The 22,064-nt window shown below is 44.4% G+C and overlaps 1 protein-coding gene across 1 annotated transcript in view; it reads left to right on the plus strand.

Annotated features, from left to right (window-relative positions):
- zfhx4 (zinc finger homeobox 4) overlaps nt 1-22,064 on the plus strand; it is an 82,447-nt gene that overhangs the window by 3,179 nt on the left and 57,204 nt on the right. Inside the window, exons 2-4 of the mRNA XM_085418487.1 lie at nt 17,255-19,790; nt 20,165-20,377; nt 20,720-21,014. Coding sequence (XP_085274613.1) covers nt 17,301-19,790; nt 20,165-20,377; nt 20,720-21,014 — 2,998 coding nt within the window. The 5' untranslated portion in view covers nt 17,255-17,300. The remainder of the gene's footprint in view (nt 1-17,254; nt 19,791-20,164; nt 20,378-20,719; nt 21,015-22,064) is intronic.

The raw sequence follows: 22,064 nt of genomic DNA on the forward strand, positions 1-22,064 counted from the left end.
GGATGATTTAGAAGCCTTTGCTGCAGAAAGAGAGAAAGAAATAAAGAGGAGCTTTGCAACAAGGCTATCGCTGCATTTTAATGTTCTTCTTCGTGGATCCCCCATAGGCCCTTAGTAAGGAGGGCTATATCGCTGCTTTACAGTGTAAAGACAGCCAATTTGGCTAAAAAGGCAGAAAGGGAAAATATGGGTCCGGTTGAATACTTAAGACGCTGTGGTAATCCGAGTAGCAGGTATTAGTGAAGGGGAGCTTCCAACCCCCCCACCCCACCTCCTCAAAAGAGACACACACAGAGCTACATCCAAACCTGCATTACCAGCCGTCATGGTTGAGCGAGCAGTATAGCTTACTGCACTCCGGACTGCTTTAACAATATATTTTTCTTCTTTTTCTCCTCCATTTTTCACCTTTTTCTTTCTTTTTCTTTTTTTTTTTTGCATAGAAGGCCATTGACATCCACTGGGGGAGATTTACTCTCCTGTGTAATAACATCTGGCGTATGTGTGCGATAGAAATGAATCACTCCGACACAATGACCTGCGTATGATTATTGGGGAAGGGAGGAGCGTATTACCATAGCCATAATGCTGCATCTCATTGAGAGTCAACTAAATGAGCTTGGACCCTCTGACTCCCAATAGACATTCATTAAGGGACAGTGCACACAGAGGCGTCCGTCTGCCAATAGGTGTGTGTCTGTGCATGGGTGTTTATTTAATCCTCCTTCCTGTACCATCTGGTGCACGTGTGCATGCGTGTGTGTGTGTGTGTGTGTGTGTCCGGCAGCAGCAGCACAGTATGAATTTCCCTCCACTCCGTCCACCCTGGGCCCCTAAACAGCCCCCCCAAACCCACCCATTCAGCTTTTGCAACAGCATAGTAGACTGTTTTAACATACCCTTGATAGGTAGAGTGTCAGCAATTGAAAACAAGAAAAGAAAGGGAGAAAGACACAGAGGAAGAGGCACAAAAGAACTCTAATTGTAGCACGATCGCTTGGCTTCCTCCCTGATTCACGGCCATTATGATGTGAAAAGCACAACCGCCTGTCCTCCATTATCAAAACGGCAGGCCTACACACACACACACTCACATCCATGCACGCATACTCACTGGAGGGAATCGTGCAGATTTTGTTGTCTCTCATCTATGACTCAAATAACGGTGTCATTCCAGTTACCTGCTTTCGGTGGATTCGGTGCTTAACATGGCCAGCATTTTCGTCACATGAAGGGTAAATGGTTGATTCGCCAAAGTAACAGAAATGCTCTCTGCATTTATTTAAGGTAAATATTTAGGATCCCATGCTTAAATTTGACTCTCGTGGACCAAGTTGTCTCTTTTTAGACCCTCTTCACTGCACTCCCTTTGATTTTTCATAGATTGTCTTTTATGCAACTTCTGTTATGCAACAGTTTAAAAGCCTGCCGTGTTTGATGCAAAGGGCTATTTACCAATTGCACATATGTGTGTGTGAGGGATGATGGTCTGCAAGTAGTAGCCAAGGTCTCCTGGCCCAGGGAGGCCTGTATAAGGGGTGGTGGTGGTGAGGGGGGGCAAGAAGCTAAGAAGTTCACTGCAGCTCAGCATTATGTCTCAAAGACCGGGGCTTCCTGTGTCAGCCCTGGGGCACCACCACTAACACACAATTTCTCTCTATCACACACACTGCGCGCGACGCAGAGGAGGGTTAAAGACTTGGAACGAGATCAAGCCTCTCCGTAGCTCCCGGGGAGGGTGCTTGTGAATATGCGAGTTTTAGTGTAATTAGCACTTAATTATATTAACATATGCAAATTGTCAGGCGGAGAGCTTGTACTGCCGGTGGGTATCGGCTGAGATACAAGTGAGTCTATTGTACCACCACGGCAAAAGGAAAAAAAAGAGAGAGAATAATGGGTGTGTGTAAGGCAACCAGCCAGCAGCCAGGAGCGGGCCAGCCCCCCGTGCTACCACGTAACCAGCTAGCTCATTTAGGTCTCCGGCTGGCCGCTTTGCCAAATTTCATTAGTCGCCATGACGACCTTGCTAATTGTGCTGACTAATGTCACTTGTCCCTGACCTGTCTTCAGTTGGGATGGTTGTGGATCCTTCTCCACCTCCCTCGACCCGCACCCCCACACAAAAAACCCCCCGAAAAACACGAGAGGGGTTAGAAAAGAGAAAGACAGCGAGAAAGCGAGAGGTCCGATTTTCTAGATTAAGGCAGCATACAATGACTCCTATTTACACACGTTCCGCTTCTGCGAGCATTTGCATATTCAAAAAAAATACTCTGCCATCTTTCCTTGTCTGCTCAGTGTGCGTGTTTGCATGGCAAGGTTGCGCACATGTGGAAGCAATGTGTCAGGGAGAACAACAACAGTTCATTTGTGTGTCATTCTGTGTGTCACATGTTTTAACACACACACGCACTGTGAAGTGGGCCTCGTATGGCCCTGTGTAGCAACATAGCCAAATTTGTTTTTGATTATTATACATGACTGAGATTCGGGAAAAGAAAAGCTTGAGCCAAAATATCCTGAGTGAGGAGTTGTGTCTCTCAAACTTTCGACCCTTCTTTTCATTTCTTCCAAATATCTAATTACAACACTTGTATAGACCCCCCACCCCCCCTCCCACATACACACACACACCCACCCCACCAAGGCAGCGGGACTTTATTTTATTTTAGGGGAGTAGGATGGACAAGCATTTAATGCTCTGTACTTCCCGATAGCCAAAGGTGGATAGCGATTGGGCCTAGTTGGTGCTACTAGTACTTGCATGCTAATCCTGTTTTTTGACAGGAACGTAAACTGATATAATTGCTTTTCAGAGGCAGGAACGGCGGTTTATACAAGTGTGAAAGCACGGGAAAGGGGATTAGCATTATTTTGCATAATGCTGGGCAGGCGCTGAATGGGGCATTGAACGCTTGACTGGATGACAGAGATGAAAGAGAGATGAAATGCTCTATCCCTCTCTCTCCCTCCCTCACTTACCCTCTCTCCCTCCCAGTCTAAGGCCACTACCGGTAGAGGACTGTGTTTGCTGGAGAGGACCCCCGGAAACACCAGGGCCAGTGTTTTAGGGTGTTTGTTCAGATGCCAGCAGATGGAAGTGGTCATGTGAAGCAATATGTATGATAGCAGAGGAACTGTGGAGACGGGTAAACTCCCAAAGCCTCCATGTATATACTAAACTGCATCCCTAAAGCACTGGAGTGTACAATTATGTAGTGGATGGATGTGGCTCAGGTAGTATTTACATGGACGGAAGGGAGCGGCTTTTGTGGATCAAATGAAACTACACCGCTCTTACATTTTCCTTTATTGAGATGTTTGCTAAGGATTTGATCGGATATCATCTGGGCAGAGGAAACTGTGAAATCTCGAGGCAGGTGTGTTTCATGTGAACTCCTGTCTGTGGGAGTTCTGGTGGTAGGAAGGAGCGTAAGGGTGGGGACGCGGCTCAAAAGTGCCACAGTGGCCCCCGTATGAGCAAATTCAACTTCTTTAAAAGTCATTTATGATCAACCGTCATCATTGCTATTGCATCTGGCGTATGGAAATGATCCAGGAGCTGAGGGAGGGGCTTGAGGTTGGGTGGTGGAAAACATGAACGGCACAAAAGCCGGTGTGGCCTGTTTTTGTTGTCTCTCATTGGACAGGATCCTCTTTCTTTGACCTTTTGCACGCCTTCCCTCGCCTTTCATATGGTAATTCTGGCCAGACCCAAGGAGGAAACGTTGCCGGAGCTGAGTGGAGGAGGACAAAGACTCCCTCTCTTTTTCTCTGCCTCCTTTCCACGCTATATCTCCTCTTTTCTTGCCTCTTCCCCTCTCAAGCAACTTGACAGACTTTGGCATGAAAGGAAGTGAGTGGATAGTGGTTGAGAAAGGTGGGGATGGCATTCTCGCTGTGACCCGCGCCACCTGTGAGGATCAAGTGTGCTGCAGTGATCCTTGGTTATGTGTGTGTGGAGTTTTATTTTTGAGTGGTCCTTGTAATGTGTCTTGCGGATCTGTAATCGTTTGAGCCACGCCGCTGGTGTAGTGTCACAGCACAGGCCGAGTCAGGCGAAGAGTGATTTGTTGTGTTTCTAGTGTAGCTAGCCGAGTTATCACGGTGTCTGTATTTCTACCTTTCTTTCTCAGCTCTGCCGACTTTATCGTCTAACAACCAGTAAAAGTGCTGTCTCTGGCGGGGTAAAAGGATACTAATATAGTTACTACAACCCTCCCCTAACATAATACTCCACTGCACCACTGTTGAGCATGACGTGGTTTCAAGGCTCCTTTGGCTCTGTTATGGGAAGGGGGCATGTTATCTGTAGGAAATGTAATTTTTGTCCTCATTGAAATCGTTCATTATTGAGCGCGGTTATCTAAATGTTTTTGTTGCTGTTGGTCCAGCGCCAGTGAGGATTGCGTTACCCTCTCTCTCACTCTCTCTCTCCCTCTCTCCCTCTCACGTCCCTATGTCTGTCTCTCCCCCCTCTCATCTCGCCAAGCCTTCATCAGTCTCTTAAGGGAAAATAGAAAGAGGGGGATTTTTCTCTTCCCTCTGTGCTCCGTCCCGTTCTCAGGCTCTCCTGCCTATTTTGCATCAGCCATCTCATACAGGATATTAACCATGGAAAAACATGGGTCTGGGTATTTCATTTAGAATAATATGTTTACTCTTTTCATTTCAAAGTGGAAGCAGGGAGAGCTCGTAGGGTGTGGAAAGAACAATCGGGGCCATATGTTTAAGAACTCTCTGTGTTTGATCTGAGGTCCTGCGGGCCCTGGGGGTGGCTGAGATTCTCAGGTCTCGGTCAAATGAAATGCACTGATGAAAAAGACAAGGCTTCTCTTGTGCTCCTCCTGTGTCCTATATTGTATCTCGCCGATTGCTTTCTCTGTGTATCTCCGTTGGCATCTCGGCCTCACGTTTCCGGTTGTTTTCCGTCTCATCTGTCATTCGCACCTCTTGACGTCCTGTTGCTTATTGCGGCACATCTCTGATAGTACTTACGTTATTTCTGCACATTGGTGGAGATTTGAAGCTGCAGTTACCTTTCAGGGCTGTGACATTGTTTGTCCTCTGCACTCCTTGATGCAGTCACTGTGAAGGACACTTGCTCAGCCCTTCAGGTCCACGCGAGTACCTTACAGTCCTCATCTTACATATTCAACGGAGCATTCAGCAGCCTTTTATTTTAGAAAGGTCTGTCCCTCTTCCACTCTGCAAAAGAAAATAATGTAGAGCACAAAAGGTTATATGCCACATTTTATCGATTGCTCTCAAAAGTATTTTCAGAGCTTTAAAAGCTGGCAAGATAAAAGAAAAAATTTAAAAAAGAAACCGCAAATACTGCTTCCAAATAGAAGTAAAATAAGAAGCTCCGGGTTAAGAGGGGGGGAAAAAGTTGACGAATGACTAAGTTTCTCCAGGTTTGAGAAAAGACACACCACAATAGCACGAGACGTCTCATGACAAATGATACATTCTCTTCCTTGTCGGCAAAAGACAAAGGCAAGGATTGAAAAGGCAGGCAGCGCAGTCACAAGATATGTGCACATTAATAGAGCTTACGGAGAGATAGATAAATAAGAACACACACACGTACTGTATTCAGTGAAATGATCAAATACACTTACATGAGTAAATATATATATATGTAAATATAAATGCATTGCAACACCTTTACTTTCTTCACAGCATTACATACACAGCTGGTATGTGTGTCAACAGCCGCCTGTGCCTGTGGATTCATGTGCATCGCAGGTGTGTCGTTTGGTGTTCCTGAAGGCAACATGATGCGGATATCAAGGGCATTGGCAAGGCTCGTCGGGGAATAAGTGGCTGATTAATTATGCATGACTTGTGCTCTTAAACAAACAGTGTAATAAGAGATTAAAACGACTTCACCAAAAGAGTTTGACTCGAATTGCACAGAGACGGTAACTATTACTATTAAAATCTTGTGCGCACAACTTTAAAAACGCACTAAAATGCAGTTAAAAGTTAGTGTGACCGCATAGAAGTAAAAAACATAATTTACTCGTAAACCAGTGGTGTTTTATCAAATCAAGAGAAATATAAATAATATTTTTTTCTTCTCTCTGTGCTGAAATATTTAATGCACCTGCATTAAATATGAATAGCTGTGTCTGGTTATCTGCAGGATTATATTAAAAGTCGCTTTAAAAAATCAGAATGGAGATCTTTCCTTTTTCTAGTGTAGGTCTCAGTCTGATCTAATACAAGCAAGCAAGCGTGTGTCTGTAACTCCCTGATGAGACTTCAGCCAACACTATCCCTCTCAAACCTTGCTGCTCCTTCTTCTTCTTCTTCTACCCTTTTTTCTGGCCTGGCACCAGCTGTGGAATAATCCTTAATTATTTGCTTTTAGAAAGAAAAAAAAAGGTAAACCCCCCCTTTCCTGTGACAGAAAAGAAGAAGAGCAGAGCAGGCACTGGAATGTTCTTGTATATGAAATTGTAGGTAACAGGGCTAGTTTTGTCAGCGGTTTCACTGATGTATCAGCTCCCTGCACCTAGACTAAATAGAGGGGGGAGCTTTGCCTCGTTTCATCCCAGCTTAGATGAGCAGATATAGCTAGGCTTTTGGAGGAACCCTTAAAAAAGCAAAGTATGCTGAAGAATGGACCTCTTCCTTAACACAATACCTAAACATGCGTCATGATGTGGTGATGGATGGTTCGGCGGTCTGTTGAGGTTCTTGGAGACGCTCGCCCCTTTTTTTTTTCCTCTTTTTTTTTGTGAATTGAAGGGCAGAAATGTTCTTGAAGGCTTTAGTTCCGGGTGATTTTTTTGCACTTAGTAGGATGTGTTACAAATGATTTTTAAAAAAAGTTACATGTGTTTAGATGTGGTTTTGCTCCGCAGTAAGCACAATCTCTGTGTGTTTAAGAGACTGAAAAAGGAGAGGATGCTGACTGTGGTCTTCAGCTGTCTTGTCACTCCATGGTCTCCCCGGTTGTGACATAAAGGGCGATTTACAAGCACACACACACAGATACACACACATATATAAGCATGAATAGACACATGCTATCACATGTGAGGCTTAAATAGGATTTTGTGTAAGTTATATCTAACAGCAGTTATTTCCTAGAGCGAACAGTAAGGTAATGGGTCCATTTTATCTCGGTTCCCTCTCAGCGGGCTGGCCCTAGATTTGTGTGACATGGTGTTTATTTGATAAAGGAATATTGCTGCGTTAATCTAAAACCATGCTAATTACATCTGACAGTTGTTTGTTTGTAGTAAAATCCAATTAAAATGTACACTTTTCAACTCCATTGCTCATTTTTTTTCTTCCTCTCCTCCCCCATTCTCTTTCTTCCCTCCTACAGTAACCAGAAAAAAGAGCCTATGATGGCATAAATAACAACTGTGCTTTCCTTGTGGTTTTTGTGAGAAGAGGGCAAACTCACAACAGCTGTCAGAAAAAGGGGGTTTGTTTAAAAAGCAAATGGCTTTGGTCTAAAGTTCATTTGAAGACCTCTCTAATTAAATAGAGAGCCGAACGCTTAAGTTAATTAGTAATTCACTGGGTCCAGAAATTAGACCTGTCATGAGCATTCAAGTTCTTGGAAAGCCAAAAGGTATGTGTGTATTGTGTTTTTATGTTTTGTTGCCCCCCTCCAAATCCCCTCTGCCTGCTCCCGTATCTGTACACGAGCGTGCCTAAATGTGCGTTCATTTGGGCTTTTCCGAATGCAAAGCATTTCTCCTGTTGGAACACTCAACACATTAATGGGCTTTTTGTGGCGTGTCAGAGAAGTGCTCAAGAGATGTTTAAGTGAGGGGCACATAGCTTGTGGCGTCAGTCGGGATACCTGCCCTATGATTATGTTTATGAAGATAATAACAGGGCTAGGGTCCCGCCGAGTACTGTCTTTAGAAAACAGTAGGGGGTTGAACTTTAAACTTTACTGTTACCCCTGGAAAAAGAACAGGAGAAGATGTGGTCTCCGCACCTGGGAAACCTCCGTACAGTTCAGAAGGTGTCTTTACTCTTAACAGCAAAAACAGATCTCTTCTCTTCTCTTCTCTTCTCTTCTCTTCTCTTCTCTTCTCTTCTCTTCTCTTCTCTTCTCTTCTCTTCTCTTCTCTTCTCTTCTCTTCTCTTCTCTTGTAATTGGACAGATAACCACAGGACGAGCAAACATAAATCAGCTGACTTTGACACACTGGAGAAACAAGCTGCCCCTACCTGTTGTGTCGTAATAGAGTGATAACTAAAGACAGCAGCTAACATATATTTATGTACTATCCTGTAACTAACTGTGCTGCCTGCATGCTTTTGGTCACTTGATCCTGATAGACATCTTTTACCAAATAGGGCCACATTTGTGACATTTTTGCTCTCCTAACAAGGAATACATTTTTGGCAACAAGTAGCCAGAGTTGGTGCATTAGCTTGTAAAGTTTAATAATAGCTTTCAGCAGGATCTAGTGCGTTTCACGACAAAATTCAGTGTAAGAAAAGTGCCTTTTCCCCCTCATTTTAAACTGCTGTGCCAAAGATTCACATAATTTAAATAACAAGTCGTAAAGTTATGTTATTTTGAGACTTAAAAATATTACGCATACAAGTCGTTAAATGTGTTTTGCACTTATCATAGCATAAAATGAGCAGAGAATCAGAGGCTCATGGTAGTTAATACAGTATAACCAGTTGTTTATATTTGCCAGGTGGATATGAAATGCCTGCGTCAGAGACTGCTCTCTGTGTCTGTCTGTGAGTGTGTGCTATCCTTGACTGACGTGGACAGTGTTTGCTTAACCTCTTCTGCGCTGCGCTGCCACGGCCTTGTCAATTTAAGTGTATTTGTGTGTGTGTGTGTGTGTGTGTGTGTGTGTGTGTGTGTGTGTGTGTGTGTGTGTGTGTGTGTGTGTTTCTGGGAGTGAGAGGGAGTCCAGCAATGGCAGCTTTCATTTTTCATGTTCCCAGCAGTATTTTTTCTAAACAAACCTGCTGAGAAGCAGAGTGAGAGATAGAGGGGTTTGAATCAACACAAATGAGTGATATTTGCAATTTGTTTTTTTCCCTGGACTGGTATATAATTGTGTGTCCACACACACCCCGAGAGAAAACATGCATTTAAGAGATTTTTTTCAGGATTTGTATTTAGCGGGATTATTAATTTCACTTGGCAAATAATCCCACCCTGCCACCCCTTTCACTTTACAGTGTCACTGCAGAGAGGTGTGCGCATGGTCTCATGCTTTTGCCTCATCTGAAAGATAAGGCTGTGATTTATGTAACAGCTAAGCCCTTTCATATTGTGTATGTTGTACCTTACAAGAGCATGATGAGCAGGCTAGATTAATATTTATTTAGCACAGGCAAATCAAGGATTAAGCAGTCATCATTTTAGCTCTAATCCATGTCTCTGGTGAGATGCAGAGACAAAGAGAGGCAGATTACCAAACTCATAACGGCGCAAAACAACAATTAGTTGGCGACTTGCTTTCCTCGGTTGTGTAGGAAAAGCAGTTGACAATAGATTTGCAAACATGCGCAGAAGCAATAATGCACACACGCAAGCGTGCGCGCATACAAAAGTTGCGTTTTGCTCCGTCATCGCTTGGTTTCTTAATCTATTGTTGTATGCCTCTTCCTGGCTTTTAACTTCTCATTTTCACCCTCCCTCTCTCTTCAAAAGAATCCCTCATTGAAATTAGCAGTGGTTTGTCTGATTCACTCATCTGACGTAAATGTGTCTCATGATCTTTCCACTGTCCGAACACAGATGCACACACACTCACACAGCTCTCAGATACACACAGACTGACACACATGCATGAGCAATGAATACTTCTTTCTTAGCTCCAACCACGTGGGACAGTGACAGTTTGCGTAAACTGTGCAAGTGTGTGCGTGCTCGCGCGTGCGTGCGTGCGTGTTACAAATTACTTGGAAGTCTGTAAATAAAATTACATTCTTTGCTAATTGAGTTAAACTGCTTTTCTGGAGATGTGGCAAAAAGATGAAAGCTCCCTGTGTATTTTATGTGCTTCCATGCTACAAATCTGCTTGCGTGCCGGTGCGAGTGTGTTGGAAAGTTAACTAGTTTGTTCTGAGGGCTCTTAGGTGCTTAGCGATGGGGATACTGCACAAGGTTTGGCTACTTCTGTCCTCAAGCCTAAATATGCAAAAGTTAGCCCCACAAAACAGCTAATCAAGAGCAGGAGCTGGACTTTAAGAAAGCAAAAGGAAAAACACTGTCTGTCTGTCTGTGTGTGTGTATATGTTTGTGTGTGCGTGTTATCTGTAGGGGGCACCCCTAACATAAGGAGCAACAACAAGTAACAGCGAAGGGGCCAAAAAAGAGCATTGGAGAGCTGCTGCAGTGGGGTTTGGTAGGGTGGGGGTGTGGGGGTGGAGTGGTGTGGAAGGGGTGGGGGGTCCAAACCAGATGTGAGGGTGATTGAGAGAACATAAAAAAAGAGAGATAAATAAAAAGAATGAACAGACAAGTCGTGCTGTGATAGAGAAAGACCGGGTGAAGCACACAGAGAAGGAGAATGCCATCCTCAGTTCCCCTTTGCCCTCCTTCCTCTCTCTCACCCAGCCTCTGAATGTTAATGGCTTTCATGCCCCCCCCTCGCCTCCTCCCATACGCACACACATATATCCCTCCCCATGGACACTAGCGCATTGTTTGCGGCAGTGCTTCTATTCTTTCAAACTTAATTACCTTCTTGCCTTTTGTGGCGTCAGGGGCTGGAAGTTTTGCTCCTTGGCAGTGGAGGTCGTCACACATTCTTCGTCAGTGCATTCCCTTAATCTGGCAAGTGAAGGGGTGGGGGGGGTGGGGGGGGGGGGATTTTTTGGGGTGGTGTATATAGTTTGGAGTGTGTGTGTGTGTGTGTGTGTGTGTGTGTGTGTGTGTGGGGTGGGGGGGGTGGGGGGGGGTCAGACAGAAAAAAAATCAGAGGAAGTCCTGAGAATGAAGCTTCTACCAGCGTGTGCACTTCTGAAGTGATTTTAGTACCTCAGTGTGCACGTGCACGCATGTGTACACGGTGATAATAGTCAGGACATAGGCTGCCCTTTGTTTGTGCGGTTCATTTCCAATCAACCCTAATTAACTAGAGAGTGTTTCCAGATTGCCAGAAAAAGAAAAATCCCCACTTTTTTTTCACTCCCCTCGGTCTTTGCTGTTTGGAGTTTGAGCAAAAAGGGAGAGAAAAAAGAAGAAGTGGAGGCATTAGCTATGTAGATTGCCTCGCCTTTGATGCTGGAAAAAAATCTTTAGCAAGGGCAGTAAGTGGTGACTGCGACCCAGCAGTGTCTGACTGTTTATTTTCATGTTTCAGTTTGAGTTAAGTTTGAAATATTGCCTCTTCAAAGGTGTTAGACTTGTGCATATATTTAGACTGGACCGTGTAAGCCCAAAGTCTGTTTGTAAGAATGCAAAATCCTGTCAAAGTTGTCTTATATCCGTTAAACCTTGTCTCCAACAGGCTGCAGATAAACACGCTGACCCAGGATGCACATGCAGCACAAACTTCTAAAGTGAAATGTATTTAACTGTGCTCGAAAATCAATGAGAAATCCAAGTCTTTGGAGGTTGCCTCTAAGCAGCGACTAGAGGAACAGACGTTAGAATAGAGGCTGGTGTAATCTGACCCTAAATCAGATTTTAGAAGCCATCCGTGACTTGCTGGAAGAGAGGAAAAAGACAAACACGGCCCCTGGGTTTGCTATTTTTCCCACCTGGTCAACATTTTGTTTTTGCATAGCACTCTGTATGCTGTTTGCTTCCTGTTAAATTCTCATTTTGAGTTTTTCTTTTTTCTTTTTTTTTTTTCACAGCGTTAGCCAGATATGTTTTCTCTAACAATGAAATTTCAGGTAAGGGCCTGAGGGGGAGTTGGGTGTATTGTTACCTGAGCAACCAATGAGACCAATTTACTTGTCATCAACCTGAGGGATAGATCCTGCATACCTGCTCTGCAAAAAGAACGAAAGAACAAAAAAAAAGACCACTTCTGTCCTCTACGTTTCACCTTGTTATACTCCTTCTTTCCCCTCCTCTAAACCTTCTTGTCTGTTCTTTTTCCCTCCACCTACAAATCCAAGATCATTGATCATGTGAGACGTAATTTTGATTTTGATTTGCCAAAAGGCATTTTTTTGCAGACTAGGTAATTTGTCGAACAAGATTCCTGTGCTAAATGGAGTGGCGCTTTAGGTGTCTGGGCCTTGCCTTGCAATAATGATAAGGTGTCTTTTGGTAATGAAGGCCTTTGCTCACGAGGGAGACACAGGCAAGAGGACAAGCAGACAGGAATGGGTGTGGAGGAGTGGAGGGGGGGGGGGGCATCATCAGGGAGATCTACTGCATCCAGTGTCTAATATTACACCCCCAGGCAACAAACAGTGGCTGCATGAAAACCCTTTGTGAGGTTAAGAAGTAAAGGAGACCAAAAAAAAAAGAAGCCATCGCCTGCTTATCCCTTTACAATTTTCTCACTGTGTCCTTTAAGACTTTAAACAGAGAGCATTAGTCCCTATTCTGTGATTGTGTGCATATGTGCGTAGTGTGTTTGTGCATACGTGCATCAGTGCTCTTTGATGGCTGCCGAGGCCACTCTTCTATTGTGAGGAAGGAGATAATTCCCCTCCTCCTTCATCCACTTCGTTTTCCATCCCTCCGTTTCTGCATGGCAACAAATAAACAGGTCTAATTAGACCAGAGTAGGCCTATTCATGGCACTGACAGTGGGAGATGGATGCAGGGGCTTTCACAGCGTCTTTCCCCTTTGTCTTTGGCTAACGCTTGGTGACATTTGATTGAAGATTTGGTGTTGGACCGAGGGGCCACATGCCGGGGGAGAGCGACGACCTTCTAGAAGACCTCAAGGAATGGATACCTAGCAATAGTCTCATGCTGTCTCCTGACTTTGTCGGTGGGATTGTCTTAAAGAATAAGCGTGAATTTCAATTCGACAGTCATCAGGCCCCGCTCAGATGTGCCCCCAAACAGCCTGACAAAAAGAGAGAAAAAGCTCCATTTTAGAACTTGGATGGCCACATCAGAAAGCACAGGTCTGTCTAATTTCAGTGTTTACAAATGCTGTAAATAGCCACCACAGTATTAACAGCACTGTCTGCCACTGCATTAAAATGTCAGACACTTAGTGATGAAGAATTTGAACCTAGCAGATCCCTGTGTAAACAAAGACGGCAGTGTGGCGACATTACAATTACAGGTTTGTCATTGAACAGGCAGCAGCTCCGGTTAATGCCTGATACTCTGACAGGAGGACAAAAACAGGAGGAGACTGTGACATCACCAGCACCCGAGGGCCTCCGGTCTGAACTGTGGACATGTTGTAACACTTCTACTAATATCAGCTGATTTATTGCAACTTTTCGTATATGTACACTACATTGATACTCATAATGTCCCCATTGAAACTTCTTTAACTAGAAGCACTAAACTTGAGTTTATTATCACTCAAGTGTGATAGAAATTGTTTGTTTTTCCAGAAGTCCTTTGGTTCATAGTGCCTCTCTGCCTCTCAGGGAGCTACTGAAAGCAGCTGGAAGGGGTAGGGGAGAGAGAGCCAAGGGGAGGGGGAGAAAAACAATAGGCCGAGGAGTCTCTTAGCCCCTTTCACCCATCAGACCTAGCGGTGTCCAAAGCAGGCATTCCTGGGCTATTATTTGCCTCTCACTGGATCTGATCTGCCACTTTAATTACCTTAGCGTACGTGGGTGTATTTGTGTGTGGGTGTGCGTCTGTGTCCGTGTGCATACGTGTGAAAGCAAGGGGACATGCTTAATTAAAAAAACAGAGGAAGGAGCAGCTCAGGCCATCTCTTTTGTTCTTCCGTTAAAAGAAGGGAACTGTTTCTGCACTCTGGAAAAACCTGGGCTTTAACACTGTTTTCTCTCTTTCCCGTGTATCTGCGTATCGCTCTGTCACAGATGCACAAATGAAAGTAGTCTGGTTGGTTAGCAGTGCAGAGGAAGCCAGTGGGGGACAGAAAGAGGAATGTTTCTTAGCTAGTAGTAATATGATATGCCTTTAAAAAAAGAAAAAGAAAGAAAGAATGAAAAAGCAGAAGCGGGCACTGCTGCTGTGAAAGGTGTGAAACCTTGGGAGTGGAGCAAAACAAAAAAGGAGCGAGGACAGAGAGTGATCACGAGTTATTATATAGATCCTCGGGCTGTGAAGGTTTTGGCATTCAAAATGTTACTTTAAGCTTAGAGAGGTACAAGAGGAAAATATTGGATTCCCTTGACAGTTAGACCAGACATCTCATTACTTCTCTGTCCAGCTATGCTAAATTAACACATGCTGAAGGGATCAGGAAGACTTCAAATGCTTACACCAGACTGTCTTGCATCATATTGCCTTTTCACAAGCGCTTGCAGGATAAATTAAAAGCCAAGACGTTAGCATTTCACTAAAGATCAGGCATCCACTGTTTTGAAAGCAGCTCCTCTTTTGAGTCCCCACACGAGGCCAAATTATTGAGAGACACCAATACTCAGGGGTTAGTGCAGTCGCAAACACTACGTTCACTTTCTTTCCCACCACACTACTGCCAAGCAAACAACTTGCGCTTATTTCGCTCTAAGTGCATTAAGCAGCAGTCTTCTTTGTCAGTTTTCTGTAGGTGGCAAAATTAATGGGATCAATTAGAATCACTACCATTAAAAAATGGACAGTTATGTTATTGTTGGCAGGCAGTACACATGTAAACAGCTGCTAACCTTTTCACCTATGCCAGTGCCAAGTGCTTATCCATAAGACATAATTCCATACTTAAGGAGATGCATAATTCATAAACTGCAGTGTTTTATGTCCGAGCTACAATTCAAAGGGGGTAAGTCACCAACGAAATGACACCACTGACAAGTAGTAAATCCTGCCGTATGTGTCACATTTACTCTCAAACCCGCTACTTCTGAACAGCTTTGCCCTCAATTACGGTTAACACAAGAGTGTATGTGTTTAACTGCAGGAACATGCACAGTGTGCTGTTTTGGCAATATGTGATAATAATGGATGGTAGAAAGCGGGATAAGCTGTCATTTAAGTGGATGTATTAAAGCCATTATTTGTATATAATTGTTTCCGTCCTGCCAGCTCAATTTTGTTTTATTATTCCGTCACATAAGTAGCTCGGCTATGTCTAAAATTAACACAAAAGTTGGGGGAGAAAATGACTCAGTGTGAGTGTAAATAGCTTGAGTTCTTGTGGCATGACAGACATTTGGTCAGTTTTATCCCCTTGCTTGGTTGTAGCTAATTTAGCTGATGATCATCTCCAAGATTGGTGTCTTCAGCGAAACATCCCAAACAAAAAACACACATTATGTTTTTTGCAGGGTTTTTGTAATTAAACATTCATAAGTATCTCATGTAGGTTTTTCAAGAGAGATAAATTGTTAGCATCTTGCAAGAAACCTTGAAAATATATATATTTTTAAGTTTGCTCTGAAACTTTTAGTGCAAACTCTTGTGCTGGGAGATGATTTTGTCATGCACATGCCACACATCTACCTCCATCCTCTTGCCACATTCACGCTGAACTGATAAGCACTGAAAATTCATTTTCTGCTCCTTGTGAATTTTTTTTCTTCTTTAATCTCACAAATAGAGAGATACAAAGTGAGAGGCAGAGAGAGAAAACATCATTTCTCTCTTTTAATCTATCACTAGTCCCCATGGAATCATCTCTGGGATATGTCAGATTAGACCTGATTATAGCGCGTGCACACACATGCAACCACAACCGCACTCACACACATGTTTGATTTCATTCCTCACGCTTTTACTGTCCCTCCCACTGGCTTTGTTTAGCCCTGGATTGTTGCGGATTAATCCTCTAATTGCTTTGTAGCTTTATTGTTAGGGAGAGGCAGTGTAGGAAAATAGAGGGAGAATTAAACAGCAGGTGGATTGGGTTAAAGGTTAACATGGCTCTTCAAAGCTTTCTTTTAATGCTAGCTCATTTACACGCAAGCATCTGAAAAGACCTGGTACTGTATCAAGTGAAAAGACACTGGCATCCACAACTAGTTCCCATTTGTTGCATTTAGCTGAGCAACAAAGTAGGTTCCTTTAAGCTGCAGTGGTTTTCCTTTTCTCCCCTTTATGTTTTTTCTCTCAGTTTGTTCTTCTATTTCTCCTCAGGTGATAACAAATTATGCCTGTGATTACAAAATGAAGCGACTGTGGCATGTTATGGGTGTTTGTGGGATTAAGAGGCTTTCTCGGCATTGTGTGGGGGTTTGTTGGAGCCCTCGAATTTGTGCCTTGTTGTGAAACACCAAAGGTTTTAGGTAGTGAGGGGTTGAGAGATGGGCAGCCACCCAGGATTGATAACATCTCACTGGAATTCTAAACACCATTCCTCTTGGAAGCTTGTTCTGCTTTTTTTTCCTCTTACTATCGCTGTTTTTTTCTCCGTGTTGCATTAAATGACAAGTGAAGATTATATTTTTTAAATTCTTGATTTTTCTTACAGTGCTATACAGTGCTCCACCATTCCTCATGGCACAGACACACTCTTGGTTCTACTGTCCAAACAAAGCCTACCACATAATTTCAGGGCATTACTAGCTTAATAGTTGCTGCCCAATTAGAAACTCCGGATTTGTAAGAGTATGCCAAGACTTATTTTCCAATGACTAAGAACCTCTATAATTCACATTATTTCTCATAATGCAACACGCTAACTTGATGGGTCATTACCTCTGTTTGTTAGTTGTTGTGCTCACATATGTGGTTTTAAGAAAGTAAAAGAGAAAGAACAAATCCAAGGCCAGTTCATGGCCATATGAAGAAATAATCTTTAAACACAGAAGAGTCCACTAATCAGATGATCAGGTTATTTCTTTAAACTTTCCAGCTGCCAACTGCTGTGCAGCTGCTTTGTTCATAAATCCACTTAATATTGGATTTCTGGAGTGCCATTTGAACAGTATAGTATATATGGTTTGTACTAGACTGCCATATAGGAGGTGTTTTCATCAGTGGGACTTAAAGTTGTTCTTGGTTATTTTGTTGTAGAAAACTCAAAAGCTCTGAATTTTGTTAAAATGGGTTAATTTAAAAACCTTTAGAGAAATCCATCACATATTTAGCACTTGGTTTAAGTCATGTCTTAAATTGACTTTTAAAGGAGTTACCAGTGATTTGGAAATTGCCTATTAAGTCTACTGTTGAATAGTATTTGGTAAATCTCTGATGTTCTTTCTTGATTTCTGTCGTTCTCCAACTCAGGTCCCTGTTGGGCTGGATGAGATGAGATCCCTATGTAGTGGTCGTCATGGCAACTTGTGACTCTCCCCCTATGGTGTCATCACGGCAGCAGGAACATGGTGGCCAGAGGCTGGATGCGGCTGCTGAGGACAACTCCGTCATCGCCATGGAGACCAGTGTCGCCAACAGCACCAATGCCAACAACAACCAATCGTCACCTGCTGCCATTGGAGAGCCAGAGAATGGCCTTGGAGAATCCGTTGTGAGTCCGCTGAGGTCCACTACTACCCCCACCACTGTCAGTGCAACCACCGACCCTGTAACTGAGCAGAGTCGAAGAGAAAGCTTTACTACCGGTAACAAAGGGAGTGTTACCGGAACTTTACCAGGAGGAGGAGGAGGAGCAGCTTTGGGTTCGGACTGTTCTGCCCCTGCCACATCCCCCGTGGCACCGGCAAAGGAGATCCCCTGCAACGAATGTTCTAATTCCTTCTCCAGTTTACAAAAATACATGGAGCACCACTGCCCCAATGCCCGCCTGCCTACCACTGGAGGTCACGAGGAGGGTGAGGAGGTTGAAGGGATGATAGGGGACGAGAGCGAGGATGAAGGAGACCGTGAGGTGGGTGCTGCAGAAGTGGGGGAAATGAACAGCGAGATGGAGATGGAAGAGGATAGTGATGTGGAGAACCTGTGCGGCGAGATCATCTACCAGCCCGATGGCTCTGCCTTCATCCTGGAGGACTCCAAAGAGCAGCGTGGCAACCAGGGGGAGCTCTCTGGGGCTCTCCAATTCAGGGGCCTGCTGTCCCCCCAGACCTTCCCGAATACCCAGGTCAGCAGTGGTCAAAGTGGCCTGAGCCCAGGGGGGGAACGGTTGGAGCAGCCCGCTGCACCCATGTCCTTCTACCCCCAGATCATAAACACCTTCCACATTGCCTCACCCTTTGGGAGTAAATCCCTAGCGGCTGACCACCCCTCCTTCCCAAATACCTCAGCTGGAGGGCTGGCAGGCGCTGGTCCTGTGTTGCACAGTTTCCGTGTGTATGACCTCCGCCATAAGACCGACAAAGACTATCTAAAGGCGGATGGTGCAGCCAAAAACTCCTGTGTGTCCAAAGATGTCCCCAACAATGTGGACTTGTCCAAGTTTGAGGGCTGTGTGGCGGATGGGCGGCGGAAGCCTGTACTGATGTGTTTCCTGTGCAAGTTGTCTTTTGGCTACAGCCGTTCCTTCGTGACACATGCTGTCCATGACCACCGCATGACCCTGAATGAGCAGGAGCAGAAGCTGCTGAGCAACAAGCACATCTCTGCCATCATTCAGGGCATCGGCAAGGACAAAGAACCTCTTATAAGCTTTCTGGAACCAAAAAAAACCCCAAACTCTGTGCTACCCCACTTTCCCTCACCTGCCAACTTCCTAGGGCCAGACACGGGGCTCCGCGGCTTGTGGAATGCTTTCCACAGTAGTGGGGAGAATGCAGATTCCCTTCAGGCAGGTTTTGCCTTCCTAAAGGGCAGTGCCAGCAGCTCCTCTACTGACCAAACCCCCAGATCCCAAAGCATGCCAAAGGCTGAGACCAACCCAAACCTCGGGGGAGGGGCTGGTGCCCACAGAACCCCCAGCGGGAGTTCTGCTGCTGCTACCACTGGTGGCAGCCTGGAAGGGCGGAACTCTGATCGTGACCGCAAAGGCCACATTAGGGACACTTGCACTTTGCAACCCAATGGGCCAGATCTGAGCCAGTACCCGCCCATTAAGCGGGAGCCCGGTACGGTGGGAGGAGAAAGTCCAGAGCAGGATGAGGATGCTTATTCCAGTGGTGGTGGAGCGGATATGGAGGCAGAAGAGGAGGAGGAACAGGTCATGACGATGACAGGCCAGCGGGCCGACAGCACCAGTAGCAAAGATTTCCCTCTCTTAAACCAAAGTATTTCCCCCCTTTCCAACAGTGTGCTAAAGTTGAATAATGACAGTAAAGGCCCTGCATCCACTTCCCTTTCCTCCTTACCTGTTAGTGAGAAGCTGGAGATGGAGAAGAGCCGTTTGTCCACTGCCCTGGCAGCTGCCAGAGAGCGGGAGAGCAGCAGTGACTCAACCAATGAAGGCCTGGCAGGACGGGATGGCTTATCACCATCCTCAAACCCCCTTGACATGATGACGTTGCGCAGAGATGATGAGAGTCCTGGACCTCTGCATCAACACACAGGAAACCCAAGTACACCTGGAACTCCAGGGACTCCTGGAACCCCAGGCCCTGGTGAAGGGTCACCAGGTAGCGGAGTAGAGTGCCCCAAGTGTGACACGGTCTTGGGATCCTCACGATCTCTGGGAGGGCATATGACAATGATGCATTCAAGGAACTCCTGCAAGACGCTGAAGTGTCCCAAGTGTAACTGGCACTACAAGTACCAGCAGACACTGGACGCTCACATGAAGGAGAAACATCCAGAGTCAGGTGGATCGTGTGTGTACTGCCGCACAGGACAGGCTCACCCTCGTTTAGCCAGAGGAGAAAGCTATACCTGTGGATACAAGCCTTTCCGTTGTGAGGTCTGTCCATCTTATGTTTCATGTCTGTGGAGTTCCATTTCCCTCTTTTTTTTTTAATTTTGTGAAATTGTCAAATAAGGAGCGTTTCGCTTATGGTTTGTTTTTGTTTTTTGCGTGGATTATAATATAATATTATATTTTATTTTTGATTTACCCAAAATTCCAAAAAGTTTGGAATTAAAAAGGGAAAAGAGGCAGTTGGATGTTATTTTCTCTTTTCTTCAACATACATTGTAGCTTTAAGGATACATTTTGAATTATAGTGCTGAACAACAAATCAAAAAACAACTATTATTTGTCATTGATGTATTTAATGTTTATCATACATCATTACTATTATTAATATTAATTCCCAATGTTTGTTTCTCTTATAGGTATGCAACTACTCAACCACCACCAAAGGCAACCTAAGCATCCACATGCAGTCAGACAAGCATCTAAACAACGTGCAAACACTCCAGAATGGTGGAAGTGAAGCACAGTACAACCACAACCATGCCAACCCTGTGCCCAGTGCAAGCCTTGGTGGAGGTTGTGGGGCACCCTCACCATCCAAGCCCAAACAGAAGCCCACTTGGCGCTGTGAGGTAATGAAACAAACAGAGCATCATTGTAGCGCCGTGGCAGCAACATACCAACTTCCTTGTTGCACTGTCCGCACAATGAGGCGGTTATTTCCCTATGCGTCACTGTGTCTATTATTTTTCTTGGCCACATCGTCTGACCTTCAAATTTAAAATGGAATTTCTTATACATTCTAGTCTTCATCACCATAACCATGGTAATAAAATGCTTTCATGTCCTGTTTTGTTGTTAGCTGTTGTTTTCATGAAATTCTAAGTGGGAAAAAAGTGCTTTGCTGATAACAATCACGCTGGCAGAGTTAGACTTCCTAATACACTTATATTGTTCCACTTTTCTTCTAACAGGTTTGCGACTACGAGACCAATGTGGCACGAAACTTGCGAATCCACATGACCAGCGAGAAGCACATGCACAACATGATGCTGCTGCAGCAGAACATGAAGCAGATTCAACACAGCCTCCATCTGGGCCTGGCTCCAGCTGAGGCAGAGCTTTACCAGTACTACCTGGCTCAAAACATGGGCCTTGCGGGTGTAAAACTGGAGAACCCAGCCAGCAGCAGTGGCCCAGACGCTCAGATGATGATCAACCCCTTTCAGCTAGATCCTGCAACCGCTGCCGCTCTCGGATCTGGTCTAGGTGAGTGGTACTAAATTTGAAACAAAGCAAAACAAAAAAAAGAGATGGGAAATGGCAGGAAAAAGGATATTTCTGCTTATGATGTGAGAAAGTTCCTGTTTTGAATTTTTGGCCTCAAGCTTATTCTTTCAGTTTACTTCTGCTCATTTATCACTGGGCCAGTTATTCTGTTTTATCTCATATATCTGATGCTATCTAGGTTTTTTTTTTTTTTATCTCTCTGCATTTTCTTCTTTCTGTTGATTTTTTTTATTTATCTTTTTTACACCTTCTCACCTTCCTTTTTTCTGCTCCCATCTTTAGCCTTGGCCCCATTCCCTTGCCCCCCTTTTCTTTCTCTTTGGCTCTTATCTCTGCTCTCATATTGTCCCTCTGTCATTGTCTCCTTTCTTTGACCGCTCTCACTGATTAAAAAATGATTATGAGATGCCACATGAGAATTATTCTTAATCTTTCATTTGTAATTTTCTTAAGTCAGCTTAATCCCCCACCATACACACCCCACCCCACCTTTGCTCACCCTGGAGAGAACACACACATTAGCACACATGTACACAGACACACACTCGCACACAGTAGGAAGCGGATTCCCGTAGGAGTGAGAGAGATTTAACAATGACCCCGCAGTGTTGCACACCCACTCCCTCCTCTAGTGTGGAGGTCACAGCCCAGCTAGCAGATGTACTCTCAGTGAATTACAGTGATAACAGACAGCTCCCTATAGTGAGCACAGCTGTCCATTGCATACATAGATAGGTTTTTAATATATATATGTGTCTGTGTGTATAGATAGATACCCAGATAGACACTTATATGCACCTTCTAAATGACAAACAGTGTGATACTTTCACATTATCTTGCGTCCGTGTGCTTTTTTAATCCAGTGCACACCCACACATATCACACACATTTGGCCATCTGAATGAATTATGTAGAAAAGATTTAAATGATGTGTAATTGTTAATACCTCTATACACTTAAAAACACAGTATGAGCTTTGGTACCATACATAAAGGGACAATGAAGGGATCAAACGAAAGTGTTAATTAC

The sequence above is a fragment of the Rhamphochromis longiceps genome, linkage group LG9 (assembly GCF_057381845.1).
Source record: "Rhamphochromis longiceps isolate RC_006_pf linkage group LG9, R_longiceps_female_GT1.1, whole genome shotgun sequence".
NCBI lineage: Eukaryota > Metazoa > Chordata > Actinopteri > Cichliformes > Cichlidae > Rhamphochromis > Rhamphochromis longiceps.